General features: G+C 38.9%; 3 protein-coding genes across 4 annotated transcripts in view; 1 reads left to right on the top strand and 2 right to left on the bottom strand.

Moving 5' to 3' along the window:
• Positions 1-6,580, bottom strand: part of ablim2 (actin binding LIM protein family, member 2) — an 89,941-nt gene extending 83,361 nt beyond the window's left edge. The window contains exon 1 of the mRNA XM_017702019.2: positions 6,294-6,580. Within this exon, the coding sequence (XP_017557508.1) occupies positions 6,294-6,303 (10 nt within the window). The 5' untranslated portion in view covers positions 6,304-6,580. The remainder of the gene's footprint in view (positions 1-6,293) is intronic.
• A 2,554-nt stretch (positions 6,581-9,134) lies between these two features.
• On the top strand, positions 9,135-21,370 carry zcchc4 (zinc finger, CCHC domain containing 4). The gene is made up of 13 exons (XM_017702123.2): positions 9,135-9,459; positions 9,671-9,789; positions 9,875-9,957; positions 11,001-11,276; positions 11,876-11,956; positions 17,626-17,698; positions 17,795-17,942; positions 18,312-18,412; positions 19,457-19,578; positions 19,735-19,810; positions 19,888-19,939; positions 20,098-20,224; positions 20,756-21,370. The coding sequence occupies exons 1-13, from the start codon at positions 9,378-9,380 to the stop codon at positions 20,874-20,876; spliced, it is 1,461 nt and encodes a 486-aa protein (XP_017557612.1). The 5' UTR covers positions 9,135-9,377; the 3' UTR covers positions 20,877-21,370.
• On the bottom strand, positions 12,236-17,510 carry si:dkey-219e21.4 (probable E3 ubiquitin-protein ligase TRIML1). Of its 2 annotated transcripts, XM_017702144.2 has the most exons (7): positions 17,326-17,510; positions 16,606-16,742; positions 15,936-16,031; positions 14,999-15,229; positions 14,714-14,733; positions 13,113-13,246; positions 12,236-12,974 (listed from the first exon to the last, which is right to left on the bottom strand). In XM_017702144.2, the coding sequence occupies exons 2-7, from the start codon at positions 16,735-16,737 to the stop codon at positions 12,376-12,378; spliced, it is 1,212 nt and encodes a 403-aa protein (XP_017557633.1). In that variant the 5' UTR covers positions 16,738-16,742; positions 17,326-17,510; the 3' UTR covers positions 12,236-12,375. The 2 variants fall into 2 exon arrangements, with proteins under 2 accessions (XP_017557633.1, XP_017557624.1); XM_017702135.2 differs by lacking the exon at positions 17,326-17,510 and having other exon boundaries at positions 16,606-16,979.
• Position 21,371: the final 1 nt, after the last annotated feature.

Below are 21,371 nucleotides of genomic sequence, written 5' to 3'. Positions count from 1 at the left end.
AGCAGGAACTGGCTGGCAGCACAGAGCAAGCTATGTCTGAACACTGAGTCAACAACTGTCCACACATTATTTTGCTGACACAATCAAACATCCGGTGCACACTATGTTAACACCATACATCATATTTAGTAGAGAATCCTAACACTAGGGATAACCCACCGAACTGCAGGTTTATTATTCAGTTGCTAATATTAAGACTTTTTATTCAGCAACTCCCCCACGACCCTGATGGAGAAACGGCTTGGAAAATGGATGGATGGATGGATATTCAGCAACTTGCACTATAATTAATTATTAGGTAAAAACTATGAAAGCAAGTTGTGGTTATCACGCGAAGTATATAGTTATGAGTGTGATTAACTGAAATGTGGACCCATCTGCATAGCTAAAGCAGGACTCTGGCTAAAATGAAAAACTTAAATGTCCTTGCCTCCTACAGTGGTGCCACAACCTCCAGTGGTCTTACATCTGATGATGTATCTTGGAGATGGGAGGACATATTTGTCTTAGATCTGATACTATAGGACATTTTATTTGAAACATGTCTTTTGCTAGCTCCCTGCTAGCTGGCTAATGCATAAAAAGAAGTTGGATAGCTAATGTTACTGGTAGAAAGCCTATGCATCAGGGGCTACACAGTAATTACTTTTATGCTCTGCAATACCATATGCTTTGCAGAGGAAAACACTGACAGAAAAAAAACAGAAAAAAGGATAAAAAATGGGAAATTATGTCAAACTGATGAGGCAGAAGGGTAACACAACAGAAACATGCTACATGTCAGTAAGCACACATGAACATGCAACAAAAAATTGGGTATCAGAAATGTTTTGGCATCAGCCGAAAACCTCTTTCTGCAGGCCCCCTAGTGGCCATTCTGATAGCAGAATGGAAATGACCTCTGATAACTGATAATGAACCTAACCAAACTAAAATATTATCCCTATAACTCTGCTGTTCCCTATAATATAACACTGTTGGCTCTGTGTGCTAAATGTTGTGACTCTGTGTTGAACTCCTAGTGAGCAATGAGGAGCGATAGGGAGGGGGAGCACCCCATACTGTGAAAACAATTTACATTTCTCCACAAAGACAACTGTGCCAAGATAAAACGAAAAGCACATCTGTAGCTTTCATGAAGTCAAAAAATTATGCACAATGGCCTCAATGTGATAATCATATATATTCTTATCTAAATATATTCCATCATCATTACTGAAAGAAAAAATGAAGCTAAGGGAATCCAGGCGAGAAGACATTTATCAGCATTGGACAGGACTGATGCTTTGACTGATACTTCATGATGATGTATATAAGAGCAGAACATTTTTGGACAATGCTGGACTACAATCCCAAAATGTTCACATTTTATTCGTTTTACCACACTTTACAAATATTTTAACCCTCTACAATTAAATGTACCATTATTCTATAGTGTAAATCCAGGCAGATCTAGTTCCAGTTTCTACATTTTAAGTAATCTTCATGTATTGGCCAAAACAGATATGTAAATGAAAAAATAAATATCCATATTGGCCCACAAGTCCGATATTAATGCATCTTTATACAGTAAATCAAATCACAATCTGCACACATATTTGACTCCTTCACTCTCCCTTGCTCTCTCACTCTCTCTTGCTCTCTCTCTAACTCGAGCACAGGTAGTGTCGGCAGGTCAGCCATGGGCCACTTGCTATTAGAGGTTTGCAGAATAAACAGAGGCCTGGTTTGCATAGTTGTGCCAATTACAGCTCTAATGCTAAAATATTTGCTTTGGATTCAGAAGTCAAAGAAAATACAAAAGCACAGACCCAGAGACGTGATAAGTGACTGTGGTCACTGTGAGCACTCTCTGTCTCACTCATTATTTTAGTAAATAATTACTGTTTTCAAAAAACACACTCATAAAAATATATTATACACACACACACACATATATATATATATATATATATATATATATATATAAAATGACAGACATACCCCACCCAAACCTCCCTGGCTGCTTCACTATTTCAGCATTACTAAGTAAATAATTTAAAATAATAACAATAAGTTATTAAGGGAGATATTACAGAAGAGCCACAGTAACATTTGCATTTCTGCCTATATGACATTCATGGCCCAGTAGCTTCTCTAATTGCATTGCATATATGGGAATACAGTATACTGTCAACAACTAATTTAAGGCATTTTCACGTATGACCTTTGCCTCATCATAAATGCTTTGAGCAGCAACATATTGAGTTTGCATATTTATTTCTGAGCTTTTAAACAAATTATGTAGGTAAGAATATCACTTTCCATTCTTTTCTCTCAGTTAGGTCTTGTGCTGCTACACAGCTGCTGTTTAAAATAACATGTCTATGTGCTCTGTGGTTGGTAGACTGTGTGATTGACAGGGTCAACTGGAAGCCACTCCTTCCTTCAATCACACGCACAAATAAAAGCCAAGACAAGGGAAATGTCACAGGCCAATGTTACATTTCAGAGCTAATTACTGGCGACTCTTTCCCTCCCTCTGTGTCTCCCTCTCTCTCTCTCTCTCTCTCTCTCTCTCTATCAATGTCTATCTGTCCTCGTTCTCTCCTTTTCTCTCTTTGTCATGCACTGGTTTATCAAAAGTGACAAAATCTTGCCTTTATCTATTCCTGTATGTGTCCACATCAGCTGTGGTCTCTTGCTTTCAGACAGCTATTACTGTCTAAACTGTTTATATGCACACATACACACAATAGCACTTACATTTACACCAAAGTGCTATTCCTAAGCTAGTTTGACTTCAAATGTGTATGTCATATAATAAATCAAGGCCATTTACACAGTTCTGAAAAGTATGGAACAAATTCTCCATGTGAAATATGTGAAACCTCATTCAGGTAGTAGGAGCAGTCAAAGTCTGCTACAAAGTCAGGAGGAAAGGGTGATGTTGTAAGCACACAGAGCACCACACAGACCTTTGGGCCTGTTTCAGCACTACTATGCAGGAGCTTCCATCATCAGAAAGAAAGGGATGCACAGATGTGCCACTGCACAGCACATCTCAATAGGTGATTTTGAAGCTGCACTATGTCAGGTTGAAAACACAGTCTTCTTAGAAAACATTATGTTATAGTTTTAAAAGTAAGACCTTTATGATACAACAAACATAGCTGGAACACCTCAACTAAATATTGAGTATGACAACATCAAGGGATTTCAAAAAGTGAATTTCTGAAAAGTGAGACGAATGAGAAGAACATGTCTATAACAAGTATTGAGCAAGTCCAGAGCATAAGGACTAGCGGTCTGCCAAAGTAGCTAATGTCTGCTCTTAGACAGTTAGTCAATTACCACCAATTCTGTACTACAAAACATCATTACTGCTCAATGAAGACACAGCAAAGTAAATTAGTACTAAGTACCACTGGTAATACTGCCATCTTTTAAAGACTTTCACATGAGGCAGTAATGGGCTGGAGGTTAGGGAACCAGCCTCGTGACCGGAAGGTCGCCGGTTTGATGCCCAGAGCCGACAGCACATGACTGAGGTGTCCTTGAGTATGACACCTAACCCCCAACTGCTCCCTGGGCACTGCAGATTGGGCTGCCCACCGCTCCGGGCAAGTGTGCTCACTGCCCCCTAGTGTGTGTGTGTGTGCTCACTAGAGTGTACATGGTGTTTCACTTCATGGATGGGTTAAATGCGGAGGTGAAATTTCCCTGTTGAGGGACTAATAAGGGTCTCTTAATAATTGAACAAGATTATTTCTCTGGTAATGGAGTAAACTGTCTTTTACTGAATGAACACATAAAGACCTACTCAGAATAGACCTTCAGATTAAGATGACAATAGTCCTCTTTCATTTACAATAAACTTCCTACTAGAGTCCTAAAACAGTACACTAACTTTTACTGTGCCAACATAGTTCTTACAAGCCTAAAACTAGCATTGAAGATGTTATTGGACGTGTTATGCAATATTCTGCAACACTGCATGTGCCCTGTAGGCTCAGCAGTTATACAGAAAACCAAGCTTCTTGTTATTCCAAGTTCTCTCACTACAATACCAAGCACACTACAGGTGGGCGATATGGCAAAAATAAAATATTGGTAAACTTTAGGAATTTTTAAGATAAACAGTATTTCACAATATTTATATGGCCCAGCACTACACAACACAAATTCATCAAACTACCATTAGTAACCTCCTTTGAAACAAAAATACAACTCATGAGATTCTCAAAGCATTTTCATGTAAAAGTTTCATGTAAAAGACAGTGAGAAAAATTGACATCTTACACCTAATTTTACATAGTAGTAGCCAATGAGAAGTCTACTTATTATTTTACTTTGCTAATATTACGACAGGCATGACTAAGAAGTCTGAAAAAGTGTGGCTAGGCTAACCATGATAGCTAAGGTTAGAAAAAACTTTTCACTGTTCCGAATGTAACCTCGACAAGCCATCATGTTCCATCATCACCCACTGAGCAGAAAATCATTTTTCTCATGCACAAGACGAATGACTCTCATGTATCACTAAACTGGCTGGGCTGTGATTTAACCCATAGTGGGTAAAAGATTTCCTTTCACTTTGAATGACTTGAGAGTTTGCTTAATAAGAAAAATCATGTTTATAAATGGACTCCTCTGTTTCCTTCCTCTGGACTACTGAATTTGTTGTACAATCCTGTTGTACAGAGGAATGACAAAATAAACTTACAGCAATTCTCTGACTAAAATGATTCTTACAGTCACCATTCAGAATATATACAATACCTAAAGCAGTTCATCAAGTGGTCTTTTTCGTTCAGCTAGCTAAATTCTTTCTATAGAGCAATGTCTTTCTCTCCAGCCACAGCATGTTTAGTTATACTGCTACACAAGTGAACATCAACTTTTTATCTAAGTTTATTAAGTCGTGTGTAGAAACTCGTGTGAGTTTAATTCATCAACTTCTGACAGACTCAACTATTTTCATTACACCCCATAAAGAAACAAATGTAATAGTCAGCTTCCTAACTATGCATTATTATCTGGCCTATTTTTCTATTAGCCAGCTAGCAGAAAAAAAAATCCAACAACCTGCCCACATGTATCCGCCCCTAAGGGCTTGTAGTTTTTTCAAAAGTTCCAACCACCTTCAAGATGCATCATCTGAAGGGGGTTTTCCTACTTTTTAAACTGGACTATTGTGGCACCAATGCAGGGAGGCAAGCAGGTATTTTTGCAACAGATGCAGTGATGGTTAAAGTAAGTGTCTCTTTATTGAAACAATTAATTTGTGTATTTTCTCCTGATATATCATGACATCACATCATTACTGTCTGGATAGCAAAAGAAACTGTAGTATAAACTTGAGCTAGTCTCATCACCTTAATACCTGGGCAATATGACAATATCAATTGTTATCACGATAAATTATGTAACAATATGCTTTCCTGTATATATTTCACGGATATCATCGGTACATGTAGAACACTGACTGACTGTCTATTTCATTATGCAAAGAGCACAATTAGTCAGCTTAACTGGATTTGGTGCAACACAATATGCCAAAGATTGAATAAAAAGCATTTTATTTACAGTTTTTCATAGTGTTTTTTAAAATGTAGCATTGCTGGTTCTTTTTTCTCAGTTCCAACTGATCGGCTGTGTGAAAAAATAAATTTTTTGTATTGTGTATTCGTATTTGTCTATTTTTTCATATGGCCCACCTCTAATTCATCCCTATCTTATTTTTTCATTGTTAGTGAAATAAAGAAAGATACTGAAGCTCTTGCCTCTGGTTGACATGTTGCACTCAGCCTACATACTAATGAGAGCATTCTGCTAGCTCAGCTTTAATTTCGATTTGACAAAGCAAAATAATACACTCAGTCGTTCTTGTATTAAACCTTGTATAAAATCAAACCTGGGCAGGCAGACAGCACACATGCACAGTCAGCCAGCCTGCTAAGGTACAGTATTCACTTCTTGTAATAGAAGACTGCAATGCAACATAATGACAGGGCACTGGACTCTGATAGGTGGCTAGGTGGGACAGCCAAACCAGCAACCACGCACACACAGAGACATACACTCACAAATAACACAACGACCGAAAGGGCATGAACACCAGCAGAGAGGCTGCTGTAACACGGCCTGCAGTGTGCTGTAAGAGTAGAGATGAAATGATGTCGATGGACGTCTACATGTTCCTCTAACGCTGCACCAGGAGCCAAACAAAAGACGCTGATTGCAGTGAAGACAGAGGTCGATTACAGTCCATGCAACACACCCATGATGTACTCGGCACTGCTCAGACTCACCGGTGCTCATCGTTTCCTCCACAGATCCGTCAGAGAGCTGCTGCAGCTCAGATCCTCCCTCCCGCACACTCACTCACTCAGCCGCGCTTTGCACCCCCCTCTGTCCAGCGCAGAGATGCTCCAATCCGCCCACAGCACCAGTCCGGGTCAGATGATCCTGAGAGGGAGCCTATAGCTCTCTGCTGTGGTCAGAGAAAGGGTTAGTGTTGGATGTGTTGGTGCGCGTCTGACAGCGCAGCTGACCACACCTCTCCTCTGCCTCAGCACCATCGAGCCAGGATGAGAAAACAGCTCGCCAAGCAGCCTGGATTGCGCGCAAGGGCGCATGGGACTTTGAGTTCTTTTGGAACAGGGTCAATTTTTGTGTGTGTGTGTGTGTGTGTGTGTGTGTGTGTGTGTGTGTGTGTGTGTGTGTGATTGTTGTTTTTTCACGAGGAGTTAAAACTAATGAATCAAATCGCTGTCCATTAAATTAATATGTGTATCTCACAAAATACGAGGGTTATAAGACTAACTATTAATTTTGTATAATGATTTCTGCAATTGTTAAACCATGAGTTAAACCACAGCTAATACAGGAAGGGAAAATGTATAATATTTAACAAAAAAAGCCTTTTACTGGAAGTGTTGGTCTTCCTTAGGATTTATCGCCACCTTGTGCTGAAACTGCAGCACTGACACGCTGTAGGCACAATAGCAGAATTAGATTTGGTTTGCATGCAGGTGAATGCAGCTTTGGCCGTTTAGTTAGCCTGTTTGCAATATTTAGCTTTGCCAGCTTGAAAATTAAAATATCAAATGATGTATGTAATAAACAAGAGTTTTTAAAAGTGCCCTATCTGACCTTAACTCTTGTATGTGTAGTCTGGAGATGACTGCTCATCTTCTGAGAGTATTTTTGTTCTAGTTTTGCTGCATGAACAGTCTCTACTCTTAGGGGAAGGTTTGTCATCATCTCTGCTCTTGATCTGCTTTTTTCCAGACTATAAACCAGACTATAATCAACCTTATCTGATGTAACTGAAAGAGATGCATTAGCTTCAGTTTGGAAGTGAAATAGATGTTGCAGGTGTGGGGTTCTTTCCTTATTACTCTGATTCTAAGTAAAGCACACCTATTCCAGACAAGGTACTGCAGTTCTTTGACTGCTGTCAAAAAAACTACTTCCAAACTGGTGTAACACGTTTAGTTTCTTGAAGGATCTGTTGGAAATGCTGACCGGGAATGTTATTCCAGACTGTCAGGTAAAAGAAAAAAAGGAATCTCCTGCCTGATGGCAGGATGGTGAACAGGCCATGTGCTGGGTGGCTTCTGTCTGACCAGATCTTTTTGATCCTCCTGAGGCAGCGGGACTGGTACAGGTCCTGTAAGGCTGGTACTTTGTTGCCTATGATGGCTTCTGCCATCCTCACCACTCCTCTAAGGGCCTTGCGGTTGCAGGCGGTGCAGCTGCTGTACTAGACAGTGATGCAGCCTGTGAGGATGCTCTCTATGGTGCACCTGTAGAAGTTGTTGAGGCTCTGCAGAGGCAGACCAAACTTCCTAAGGCTACACAGGAATAAGAGACGCTGACGGGCAGATCTCACAATAGTGTTGGTGTGGTGGGATGATTGTGTTGAATGCTGAGCTGTATCAATGAACAGCATTCGTACATATGTGCTCTTTCTGTCCAGGTGCATGAGAGCAGTGTGTATCGTTAGTGCAACGGCGTCGTCTGGGGATCTGTTGGAGTGGTATGCAAATTGGTGAGGAGCCATGGTGGCTGGAAGTGTTTAACCTCAGCCAGCTGGTTGGCACATGCTTTAAGTACCCAGCTGTGGATGCCATCAGGACTGGGTGCCTTGCGTGGGTTAACTGCCCTGAAGGATCTTACCACCTCAGACAGGGGAATGGCTAGAGCGCAGCTCTCCTCATCTACTGGGAGTTTCTCAGCAGGTGGGGTGTTAGTTGCCTCAAAATGAGCATAATGAGTTCATCTGCAAGTGAGGAGGAAGAACCCCCATCACAGATCACACCTACTTTGTAGTCAGTGATGGTGCGCAGGCCACTCCACATACGTCTGAGATCAGAGCCAAGATAGTTGGATTCCACTCGGGCCCTGTAGCTCATTTTGGCCAGCTTGATGGTCCTTTGAAGGTCATATCTGGCCTTCTTGTAGCTAGCCAGGTCACCAGAGTCGTAGGCAGCAGCCTGAGCTCTTAGTTTGGTTCGAACCTCAGCATTGATCCAGGGTTTCTGGTTGGGAAATGATCTGACATTGATTTTTGGTACAATGTCTTCAGTGCATTTACTGATGTAGCTTGTGATGGATTAAGTGTATTCATTGATGTCTGTGCCAGCCGCATCACGGAACATCACCCAGTCTGTGGATTCAAAGCAGTCTTGAAGTGTGAAGATGGCCTCCTCACTCCTTTGATAGACTGATCTGAACTCTGGTTTTGCCTGTTTAAGTCTTTGTTTGTATGTGGGCAGGAGAAGAATACAGGTGTGATTAGCCTTGCCCAAGGCAGGGCGGGGGAGGGGTTTGTAACTGTCCTTGATTGTGGTGTAGCAGTGGTCAAGATCAGCTTCAGGGTGACTCGAGTTTGAAAGCTCTTAAAATATAACATCAGTGTTACAGTGTTTGATGATATTCAGTGATCAGGAAATGATTGCATTCTTTTACAGTACAAATATTTAAGCATATCTAAACTGTGATTTTGTCGAAATGCTCCATATCGTTCATTTCGGTCCTCCGACCGCGGCCACACACGTCTGAAGAACCTTACAGCGCATTACAGGAAGCGGGCCGGCTGCGACTGGCGTAGAATTTTATTAACGTTTCTGTGCTACGTTTTTACTTTACAACAAGTAATTGTGAAACTTTAAAAATGTTCCTTTGCTATTAAACACAAAGAAGAAGAAAACGTTCATTTTTTCAGTTTTCCTTCCACAAAACGCTCCATGCGTGTGACACCGCGCGTGTTGACGTAGTGTGAACGTCATATATCAGAGACAAACATGGAGAGCATGGCGCAGCTCAGACCGGCCTGAGAGAGAACTTCAGTTAAAAACAGCTTCAGCAGCAGAACCCAGACTGACAGCATGGCGGATATCGAGGACTTCGGAAATATAGAAGTCATTTTTCAGGATGAAGAGGATAAAAAAGCTCCACGGTGTCCTCACGGTGTGTGTGTGTGTGTGTGTGTGTGTGTGTGTGTGTGTGTGTGTGTGTGTGTGTGTATATGTGTATATGTGTGTGTAGAGTCTAGTATACTGTACTACACTCAGGCGGAGTTATGATGATCTCTGACATCTTCAGACTGCAACCTCATCCTGATTTCCATCAATAATGTACTGATTATAAACCTGGCTGTCATTCGGTGTGCGTTTTTTAGGACCTACAATCCTGTTTGAGATAAAGTGCAAAGGGGAGAAGAATGGAAGGAGATTTTATGCCTGCTCTGCATGTCGTGATAGAAAAGAATGCAGCTTCTTTCAGTGGGAGAAAGAAAAGGTAAACAGCTCGGAGCAGGCAGGTTTTCCTGCAGTTTATTGGATGTATTTTTTATTACCTTCTAGTTTTTGTTTGTTTGTTTTAGGTATCAGAGGCAAGGTTGCTTGCAAGAGAGCAGCAGAACCTTTCAAAGCTGCCTCCCTTTTCTCATGCGCAGTACTGTGCAAGGTAAGTGCCTGGGCTTTTGAAAAAAGGGATATCAAAACAGTAATAACACTAAAGAGAATTCTTCACTTTAGAGTAGAGTTTTTAACCTGAGGGTCCTAGCGTGGACACAGAGGGGCTAACAAGAGTGGTGATAGTAACAAGACACATAGCTTATAACAATGTTTTTAATCCTGGTCCTGGAGGACCACTACCCTGCACTTTGTAGTGTTTTCCCTGCTCCAAGCACACCTGATTAAACTGATCAGCTCATTTAACAGTCCTTTATTGAGTAAAGTGGCAGGTCAGTGAGCCTCAAGGATCAGGGATGAGAAACACTGCTTTATAAAGCTCAGAGGTAAAAATATTGACAAGTGCGTGCAAGATCTGAACAGCTCCATCTACAGGGCATGGAACATTGATTATATTGATTATAAATTTCATATCAATTTCAACTGAGTGAGCTCGGTACTAACAAAAACTTTGATTGCTAAACTTGAACTTTTTGTTTGTTGGTAAGGGGTGCATGGCAAGTCATCCTATTAGCTGAGCAGATTTACCATTTGATATTTATTTTGTAATTAGTAACTCTGAAAAAGGTTAAGTTTTGCTTCAGGTAGCCCACAGTCCTACACAGTTTATATCAGTTTACTAATTATAGTTTTAATAAATTTAATATGAATAACGCAGGGCAGTGGGTTCCCAGGATCAGGATTAAAAGAGGACTAAAAAATTCAGATTTGCCCAATTAACACTTTAACCCAAGAATCAGTTTAGATCTTTTAGTTTTGCACTGGAGATACAAATCTAATGTAACTAACTAGTAATGGAATCTTTTTGGCTGACACAGATTTTATTATATTACATTTGACTCTGTGTTAGGGTAAAACTAAAGATAAACTTTAGGCACCAAACATGCCTTAGCTCATCTGCTACATTTGAGGTCCATGGAAGCTTAGAGAATTAGATTTTTTTGCCAAGCATTTCTTTATAAAGCTGTTTTAGACCAAATAATACATACGATATCTAGCCTGATGTCTAAAGGCTGGCATTAATTTTTCTCTCAGATTCAGAGAGTATGCCTCTCTTCCACTGGATCAGAGGAGGTTTTGTGTGGATTGTCAGATCCTGCTACTTCCTGGAGAATGGAGCAGTCACTCCTCACACCACATACTTTCTGACATCACAGTGTCACAGCTAAGGAGGCCCAGTCTACTGCTGTGCCCATTGGAGAATAACAAGAGCAATGCACAGTACCTGTTTGCTGACCGCAGCTGCCATTTTCTCCTTGATGTGCTTTTTGGATTAGGATTCAGGAAGGTTCTCTGTTTGGGGACACCACGGTGAGTGTGGATCCATGCTTAGCAAGCAGGGAAGAAGTTGTGTATCAGGTAGTACTGAGGCCATGATTAAACAAAGCAGGCTTTGTGCCAAGATGTACACATCAGGTGCATGCTGATATTTTAAGACAGTATTTTGAAGATTACAGAATCTGTTGAAGTCTTTCAACTTGAAGTGTCTGCTCTAACATTTACCTGTGTAGTTTCCTACATTCCGTCTAAGAAAGCTTTCAGAGACGGTGTTTGTGCTGTCAGAAATGAACTCAGTGAATTAATAATGTGGTTTAGTGACCAGTTCATATAACCCCAATGATATTCATTTCTCAGACCAGAGATGAGCAGATCAACACTGTCATTAGTAAAAGGTGAACATGTGGTGCATTGTGGGTTATTGAGCTAAATTTAGTATATCTAGTGTTTTTAATATTAGTGGATTTTACAATGTCAGTTAACTCAAACTATTCTAAATTCCAACATTGCCTGACATTTGTGGTGCTTCAAGCTAAAGCAAAGATTGTCGTTTAATGAAAATCTACCCCAGGAAGTATTATTATAAAGTCTGAAACATTTTGTTTACATAAACCTTTATTCACTAATTACAGATTCCATGAACTAATTAAGATGCAAAGCATAGACAACAAGAGTGACCCCATCAAGAGTTTACTACTGGATATTGATTTCAGGTAAGTGTAAATTTAGTTGATGTGACACTCTGGCACTTTTTAAAATGCTGTGTTAAAAGCTGTACAAGTAGAGGATTTCTTCTGTTTTTTAAATATTAAGTATTAAAAATATTAAAAAGCAAAGTTATACTGTTATATTGTTGTACATATCTAAAAGTAAAACAATGTATGTTGTCGTTGTTGCACCAAAATCTTGTATATCCAAATCGGTAAGATAATGTAAAGAGATTTTACTCCAAACAGATCTGAACAATTTCTGTTGGTCCAATCATCATGAAATTTGTAACAGACGGCCAGTATCTTCAAATGATAAAAAGAAAAACAATAATAATAATAAAAAAAATTAATTATGGAAAAGGTTTTTATCCCCATAGCAACGGTTTATACCTATCAATAGGATATTAGTGTAGGATAATCGATCACATGCTGAGATCACAGATTTCCATATGATCTGGGACACTGTGTCCATCTTTTGCTTTAAAGAAGCGAAAGGCGGGGAAGAGCACCTCTGTAAACTGGTGATAGGCTCTCTCAAACACAGCAGTGGAAGCTGGTGAAAACTCCTGCAGCACTTTCATAGTTTCAGCATCATAGAAGGCCACACGACCCTTCTGGTAGTTTACAAAGATGCCCACTTTGTCCGGTGCCCCTCGTCCTGTCCTGCCAGACACCACCACATGCCGGTCATTGTGCCAGGCTGAGAGTTGTCCATCTTGAAACTCCAGACACCAGGAGAGCTTGTTTCTGCCCAGTTTTGTACTTTTGTCTTGCCCTTTCCTGCTCAGGCTGCCATAGGCCACGCCCACAGCCCAGGCAGAGCAGCAGTGAACATCTACTTCCCAGTAATGCTGACCTCCTGTTATTGAAACTGAGCCCAGGGCACAGTAGACCTGATCAAACTGCTGGGGTTGATTAGGACCTGAAGAGTCTTCTGCAGAAATGTTCATGGACCGGCCTTTTGACGTCAGTTTGATCTGCCTGTGGCTAGTCATCCTGTCAATCACCACCTCAGTGGAGTCTAGCAATAAATATACAGTGTATTTGGAGAAAAGAGTTTACAGAATATCGACAGAACAACATAAGTATTTTGTCTTTCACTATTTTTGTCTATATGATTATTTGTAATATGCATATCACAATTAAGCACATGGCTTACCCAGTAACAGGCTCTTTCTCTGTAGTTGGGCCTGCAGCTCTTTTGAAATCTTCCCTAAAGCCTTCATAAGCTTCTGGAATTTCTCCTCATTAAGCCTGATGGCCTCCTCAGCTACATCCAGCTTCTTACTGCAACTACAGAAAAATGAGTTCACATTACAGAAGTAATTAACAACAAATGTTAGTTTTCACCTTCAAGAGACATAAGCTGTAAAAATTCCAATTTGGTTTGGTACGTTTCAGTTCAACACTGCAGAAAACAAGGAGTGCCTCAGGAGTGCCTCAGATGTGCCTTATGTTTCCTGTTCTTACAGCATTCAATATAAAATCACAATATTTGAGACTTCAGAATGGCACAGTGGAGCTCTGGCATCATAGAAACACTTCAGCTTAACAAATCGACTTAATAGTCATACATGCAGATGCCAAAATCCTAAACATAATTTACCGCTTTGAATGCTGAATATGTTACTCATGTGAATCATGCGAATGTTAAGAGGTTTTAATTTTATGGGGGGTATACTCTTAGCAGAGCCTCCCCAAAGTCCATACAAAAAATTCTGTTTACTTGGTGGCCATCTTGGCAGTACCACCAGTCATGCAAGACCAGACACCTATATCTTTAAATGTGGAGAGACCTAAAAACTTGAAACTGAAAGCCAAATTACCATTTCAAAAGCACATTTGAAATCACTGATAAAATTTGATAAATATCTCAAATAATTTGTCATGTTTGGCTCATATAATGCCCCAAAAATATATTTTTCACATTGTTCTCCACACCACTTGCTTTAATGGAGGGCAGAACTTCCCCGTAAAAAGACATGTTAAAAGTTGCAAGCTTTTCCAGTGTCTTCATAATGTCTCTGGCTTTCCCACAGCACAGCAAGAGTCATTATTCAGCTAACCAACAGAAATAGAATTTGATTTTTATAGGCCATTGAGAACTGAGACAATGTTACTGAAGATTGCTACGCTATAGTCCACATTTCATGAACTGTGAAATTGGTTTCATTTTTGCTTCTGATTTGGATTTCTGTAAATTATCACAGGTTGCAACCAAAACAGCTTCTATTTAGTCAGAAATATTTATGTAGAGCATGTTTATTTCTGACCGCGACCCTATCTGGATTAAGCGGTTAATGACGATGATGTTTATTTCTGTGGACTTATAAAGTCTAATCATTATAAAATAAAAGGCTGTCTACAGATTACAAATTCTAATTGGTGATTATTGGGGACCAAGTACGACATGCCATTTTTGAGTGTGTATACCACAAATAAGGGGTTAAATTTATTAGTACAGCCTCAAATTATATGCACTAGAATTTCATGTTAAAATCTTTGAAATTTTTTCGTATGAATGCTGTTGGATCCTGCTACAGGTGACTGGTTTCTGAACTTGTCATCTTTTTGCTCTTGTGCTTTCATATAACAGTGGCCTTATGTAATGTGCCACAAGTTAATAGCCCCTAACTAACGTGCTAACCACAGTACAATGATTTAATGGGATATGCTGTATTATAACTTTAATAAGCTGTCATATATGTGTAAACACAAATCGACTTTGTCACAGGTGTGGGGTGTTTTAAATGGATTTACCTGAAGTCCTCAGCACAGACCTGAAAACAGATTGTGAACTGAACTTAGAAGGGTTGTATTTCAGAATGCTAATACTTGTCAACTCCACAGCATACTGTCAAATTAAATTAAACCATATCCAAATTAGTACAAAGCTATTCATAGTATGCAAATGCACATTAGTCTTTCTGAACATACTTTGTAAAGGCTGCATCTTCTCAAACTGTGTGCAGATCATAGAGTTACATTATTATATTCAAGGCAAGTTCTAAAATCACAAGTGTAACATTGTTGGTCCAGTGTTACCGGTTGTTGGCTCTCAGCACTGCTCTCCTGCAGTTTCTTGATGGTGCTGGTGTGTTTCCGCACTAGTCTCAGGTGCTGGGTCCAGTCCTGCAGATGCCGGGTCAGTTTACTGCTGTTCTCCCTGTGGTCCTGTTCTAGCATGCCCAGAGCGGCCAGCTCATCTTTTTCTAAGGCCAGGCGCATATTCTCGAAGCGCTCACGTAGCTGCTGCTCTATCACCTCTGCATTCGCCTTTACCCCAGGCAGATGGAGGGAAATGCATTTGGTGTTAGGTGTTTCATAATAGATAAGGATAAAAAGTGTCAACCCCAGGGCTTTTTAGCACATTAACCTCTGGTGGTTCTAAAACCCATTTTGTCATATTCTTCAAACCTCTGTATTTCATATGCTACATTCAAAAGATGGGTGTCATATGAGATCTGTAACTGTCTTCTTTCTAGTCAAATAGATAGGCGAAGTAATTTTAAACCCTTATAATGGAAGAAACTGAACTCACAATTTTTGTTTTCTACTGAAAGTTGACCCATTTTTCCACAAATCTGGGCTATTAGCTATAAACAGATGGTGTCTCTTCAGTGATCTGCTCTGTGAAAATTATTTTTATATAATACAAAGAGTGTCTTCTTTTTTTGGCTTTCAGCAGTAAATTGTAAGCATATAGCAATATGTATATGATCATAAAACACATTTTCAAAATTCATAATTTGAGGGGAACGTTTACAAAAAATAAATAAGTAAAACAAAAAATTGCATTTAATTCATGCAGTTACTGAATAATTTGCTGTAAGATTTGGTCATGTAAATTTAGATGGACAAACCAAAATATACCCTGATATAAACATGGTAGTTCCTTTAGAAATATGCAAAAGACAGAGCTTTAATATGACAAATGTAAGAAAAGGTGGTGGATGTATTCAGTCATTTGCTTGTCACTTACAGTGAGGTTGCCTTGGCGTTTTTTCAGAGATGCCATGCGAGCCTCTGTCCTTTTGCTCTCATTCTCCAGCTCCTCCAGAAAACATGACAGCTGTTCCTAGTGTTCACACACATTGCTTTAATCCAGTGTACTGGAGTTTTCTTCAGTGCATTTTAACCCTTTCGTTGTGATTGTTCTAGAGGTGGAAATCATTACGTGCCTAAAATTGATTCAGGGAACCAACATGCGACTATAAAACAATGCTCAATGTATCTTTTGATTATTTTTTTTTTTTCCCCCTCCAAACCAGGCTGTGCCAAAGTATACTCCTTTCTAATGTCTCTGGATGCACTTGGAGTTTATTTTACAGTAGGAGAAACTTCAAAGTCTAAATGAAAAACTAAATGGGTTTTTTTTTTTTTTTGGAGTCTTTCAAGAGAGAATACATCTAAGAACGGAATACTTCTTCCACATTTAGATTGTCTTCTGCTAGTGAAAAGTGTAGTATTTCACAAAGCTATTTTTTTCTGTTAGCTAGATAATTGAGTTCTGACCAATAGAAGAGAGGGATATTGCTGTTCACATGTCATTTTCAGTGATGCATTTAAATGATCCAGTTTATTGAGGTATCCTACTTTGTGAAATACAACCCAGAGTCATAGTCACACTAGTGTGCAGAAAGTAACCAAACCTGTGTGTATTTGATGGAAGCGCTGCCTGTTTTGCGGAGTGTTTTCGGGGAGCGAGGGTAGGGCTGGGTGACTGGGCCCAAAAACAGCTGATCAGCTCCTGGTATCCGAGCTGTGCTGTCATCTTCTGCCATTTCTGCTAATGTTGTAAATGTGAACATAAATAGCTTTCGAAATGCATACAAAATATCATTCTAATGGTTCTGCAATATTGCATGGCATTTTTTTTTTTACTGCATTGCTTACAGTTATAGTATGTTATGCTTGCAAGGCAATGAAATGCAGTTGCTAAAGTTAGCTTGCTTCTTTTCTGCAGAGTACTTAACCAGTTTCTCTCACCCTGAGGAAGCCATGGTGTTGTATGTCACAACATGCCTGTAAGAGTCTGCCTGCTACACCCAGCATTTAGTAGCACTTCAATGGACTACATGCAGCAAACCCTGACTGCATACAAATCCATACTGAGCTAGCCTTTTTGGATTATGCTTTTATTTACAAAGATATATATGTGTGTGTGTGTGTGTGTGTGTGTATATAGGGTTTTGTTTTTTTTTTTTTGCATTACTGACTATCCAAACTAGTCATTTTTCAGTCACTATTCATGCACAAATAGACATTCCGTTATGGCATAAGGTCCCCATTACTGCATTGTTTGCAATTTGCCTACAGACTTTAGTAACCAATTAAACTAATAATAAATAAAAAGGTATATTAACACTTACTTTAGAGAGTGTGCAGATTTTGGTTGTGCTCTCGCTGCTTTCTTCACTGGTATGTGTGTGAAAAGCTGTAAATGATTGTATAAGCCTACAACAAGCCAAAGCCTGTTTGTATCTGTGCGCATGTACGCGCGTGCATGTGTCTGCAGCAGTTCTCGTGCAAGGTCATATTTTGGCACCTGAAAGGATAATAGTTCATCCAAAGACACAGCCTGCGGGGGTTATAGATACAGCAGGCAGACTTTCTTTAATGAGTTAGAATACATTGGAAATGACAAGGTGCCTTTTATCTTTCTCTTTTAGATATTCTCAGTTTTATGGGCAGGACGAATTCTGTCATTATAACATGTTTAACCATCATTTCTTCAATGGAGAGGTAACAGTCGACTTCTTCCTCTACCTCTGCCTGCTTTTGATTAGATAACCTCTTCTACATGTGATCTAAATGAACCTTTTCACTCTGTCTGTATAGGAGGCAGCCAAAGACTTCCTAGACTTCCTGACTGAGGACGGATCTAAAGTTGTGATGGTGGCAGACCCACCCTTTGGAGGTCTGGTGAAGCTGCTTGGCCACACATTCTCTAAGATATCAGAGATATGGAGAAAGCTTCAAGGTACAGGTATGTACCAAGACAGCCACTATTATATTTGTAAAACTGAAGAGGGAAAAAAATGTTTACATGTTATTAAACTAGGTCACATCTCAACTTTTTTTGAAAATAATTACCTATTGTTACTCTTTACTGTATTTAAGTTTATTTACATTACTTATCCTAATGATAAGTGGTTTATATATGTGCTTTAAATAATCTGCTTAAGTACCTAACACTTTTGTACAGTACTTTGCTGTATAAATATTTGGTGATTTATACAGGTATTTTTGATCATGTAAGCTTTTGTGTCTGTAGCGTTTTTCTTTTTAGTAACGATATGTAGGAGCAGAAATATGAAATCTAAAACTAATGAACCATTTTCATACCATTCTGCAGAGAGCAGTGCGTCTGAGATGCCTATGGTGTGGATATTCCCATACTTCTTTGAACCACGGATTCTTAACTGCTTTCCTTCCTTTACTATGTTGGATTACCAGGTATAAAATTCAGCAAAAAAGTATAATTTTACCAGCATGATTTATTGATACAGAATTAATCATCAAAACCATCCATGAAAATGTATATGCAAAAAAAAAAAGGGAAGACAAGATGCAGAGATTTGTTATCCAAGACGTTTTTTTTACACTACACTAAGTTGCCTTGTGAGCCACGACACGAGTGACTGTCACACAGAGAAAGTACTGCTTTCTGTATATTCAAGGATAACTTTAATATTTATCCATCAGGACTGAGGCTTTGTCACCCTCTGCTGGTACAAATGGTAACTCAACTACCATGGAACTTTAAAACACATGGTTTCACATAATAAAAATACTGGTAGCAGTTTATGAATGGTTTAAAATTTATTTATTAATGTTATTATTTAGATAAACACCTTAAGAATCCTTAAAAGCCAGTTTTAATAAATAAAAAGGGTAACAGTGGCCTGTTCTATCTGGTGAATATGAATATGTAATGAGGCTTGTATAATATTGACGGATGGAGAAGACCAATTCAACAGTATAGATAAATCTCAGTATTTAGCAAGCTTCAGCTCACTGTTGTCACTTCTGTGTTAACAGTTTGTTGTTAATTTTGTTTATGCCCTATTTAATAACTATTAACAAACTACTTTAACACATTCCTAAACCCTTTAGGAGGGTAGTTCTTGTTGTAAAGTGGTACTCATCAATAACGTTGATTATTAATTAATTGTTTTCAAAATGATCACCCTAGCCCAAGTATTACCTCTCATATCATCTCTGTTCACTGTAGGTCTCCATTGTTGGTCAACTTTTATTTTTCTACAACATTTGAGCACAGCAGTTGTTCTTTACATTGTGTGAAAGCTTCAGGATGAATGGCCCAAAAGAAATGTTCTAAAATCTTAACTAGCTCATAACATCTCACCTACTGTTTTGAAGAAGTTTATGTTTACATTGTTTAATCAAACCTCTTTACATAAACTTGCATTAAAAGTTGACCGTTTTTGCCTTCTCCTATAAAGTTACTATTTTATTAAATTAACTTTTTTCCTGCAGGTGGACTATGATAACCACCCTTTGTACAAGCATGGAAAGTCTGGCAGGAAGCAGTCTCCTGTCCGACTATTCACCAACCTCTGCCCCAAAGACATCGTCCTGCCAAAGGAGGAAGGCTACAGGTAGGCACCAACCTCTGCTCCAAAGACATCATCCTGCCAAAGGAGGAAGGCTATCATCACGTTTCACTTACAGTTCTGGGATGAGATCAGATTTGGGCTGTTTTTGACTAATTCTTTTGAACTGCTTATTGTTTCCCATTTCATGTCTTATGTCAGATTTTGCAGCATTTGTGAGAGATACGTATCAGGAGAGAACAAACACTGCTCCATATGTAACGCGTGTACATCAAAGGTAGGCCTAGCCTTTTTGGTTCATGTGAGAGAAAAAGAAAATGACAAATCTCAAAGATCTCTTTGTCTCTTCCTCAGAATGGAAAAGAATGGAAGCATTGTCCAGAATGTGGAAAGTGTGTGAAGCCCTGTAAGTATGAATTTCACAAGCTTGTTACAGATAACATTAAAAGTTATGGGTTTGGAGTTCGGTACTTAAATTTCAATCAGCTAAACTGGATCTTGGCACTGTATTGGTTCTACTTATGTTTTGTGTTGATTGACTTTGCACCTGTGCCTGTCCCTCAGCCTGGCTCCACTGTTCTTTGTGTGGTCACTGTACACTCCCAAATCATCAGTGCGGGCAGATGGGCTGTTACAACTGTGGAGACCAAGGGCACAAGCGCAAAGCCTGTCCCAGCAAAGGCAAGAAAAAGTAAGTGTATATCTGCACACACTGGTGAAAAAACAGTTGACAGATGCACACGGGTTGCCACTAACAACAAACTGCATACACAGCTGCTTCTGTAACTACAGTAAACAGTGACAGATATTGAAAGTTCACACCTAGGCTTCCTTTCTCATAAGCTGTGGAGTCCAAATAAATCTTTTTAGCAAACAGTTAATGTATATCATGTGTATATGTGCAGTAATATACATAGAAGATAGAAATATATATAGTAATATATATATATATATATATATATATATATATATATATATATATATAGAAATAGAAATAGAATATATATATATAGAAATAGAATATATATATATATATATATATATAGAAATAGAATATATATATATATATATATATATATATATAGAAATAGAATATATATATATATATATATATATATATAGAAATAGAATATATATATATATATATATATATATATAGAAATAGAATATATATATATATATATATATAGTAATATATATTCTCTTGTGGCTTAACTTGCAGCTTACAGCAGCAGAAGAGCGGTAAAGGAGCTAAGGGGACATTCAGCCTTGACACCAACAAAACCACAGGCAAAAACAAGAGAGGCAAAAATGCACACGGGAAGAAGAAAATGGTCAGATGACTTCTAACTCACAGTGAATTGTTAGTCATGTGCTGTGCAAGTGCACACTGATGGTCATTGTAAGGCCATAAGTCACTCAGCCTTCTCTGTGTGAGTGGAGCATTATAACGGCTGAACTAAGCACTTTTTGTAGTCTACTGAATCATCAAGGCATTTAGGGGTAACTTGGAATGCTTTAAACTGCATTTTAAGATGTCAGAGTCAGACCCTGTTACATTTGTGCAACTTTTTAACTGTAGAGAGTCAATAAAAAAAAAATTGTGCAACAGGAACATACACAGTATGTGGAGTATACTGAAGTAATAGAACACAAGAGGGAGTGCGTTATTATGAATTACAGCACAGCAATGGTGTTAATTGTGCAATTATGCACAATCTCAACCTCAACAATTGTGCTGTTATCAGATATAACAAGTTGAAATGTGTCTTATCCATGCTATCAGATTTTATGTTAACTGATAACGCTTGATTAAATTTCCCAGTCTTATAAATAAC

Source organism: Pygocentrus nattereri, chromosome 13, assembly GCF_015220715.1.
Source record: "Pygocentrus nattereri isolate fPygNat1 chromosome 13, fPygNat1.pri, whole genome shotgun sequence".
NCBI classification, from domain to species: Eukaryota; Metazoa; Chordata; class Actinopteri; order Characiformes; family Serrasalmidae; genus Pygocentrus; species Pygocentrus nattereri.
The sequence above is the reverse complement of the archived record's forward strand: the minus strand, read 5'-3'. Positions and strand labels throughout refer to the sequence as shown.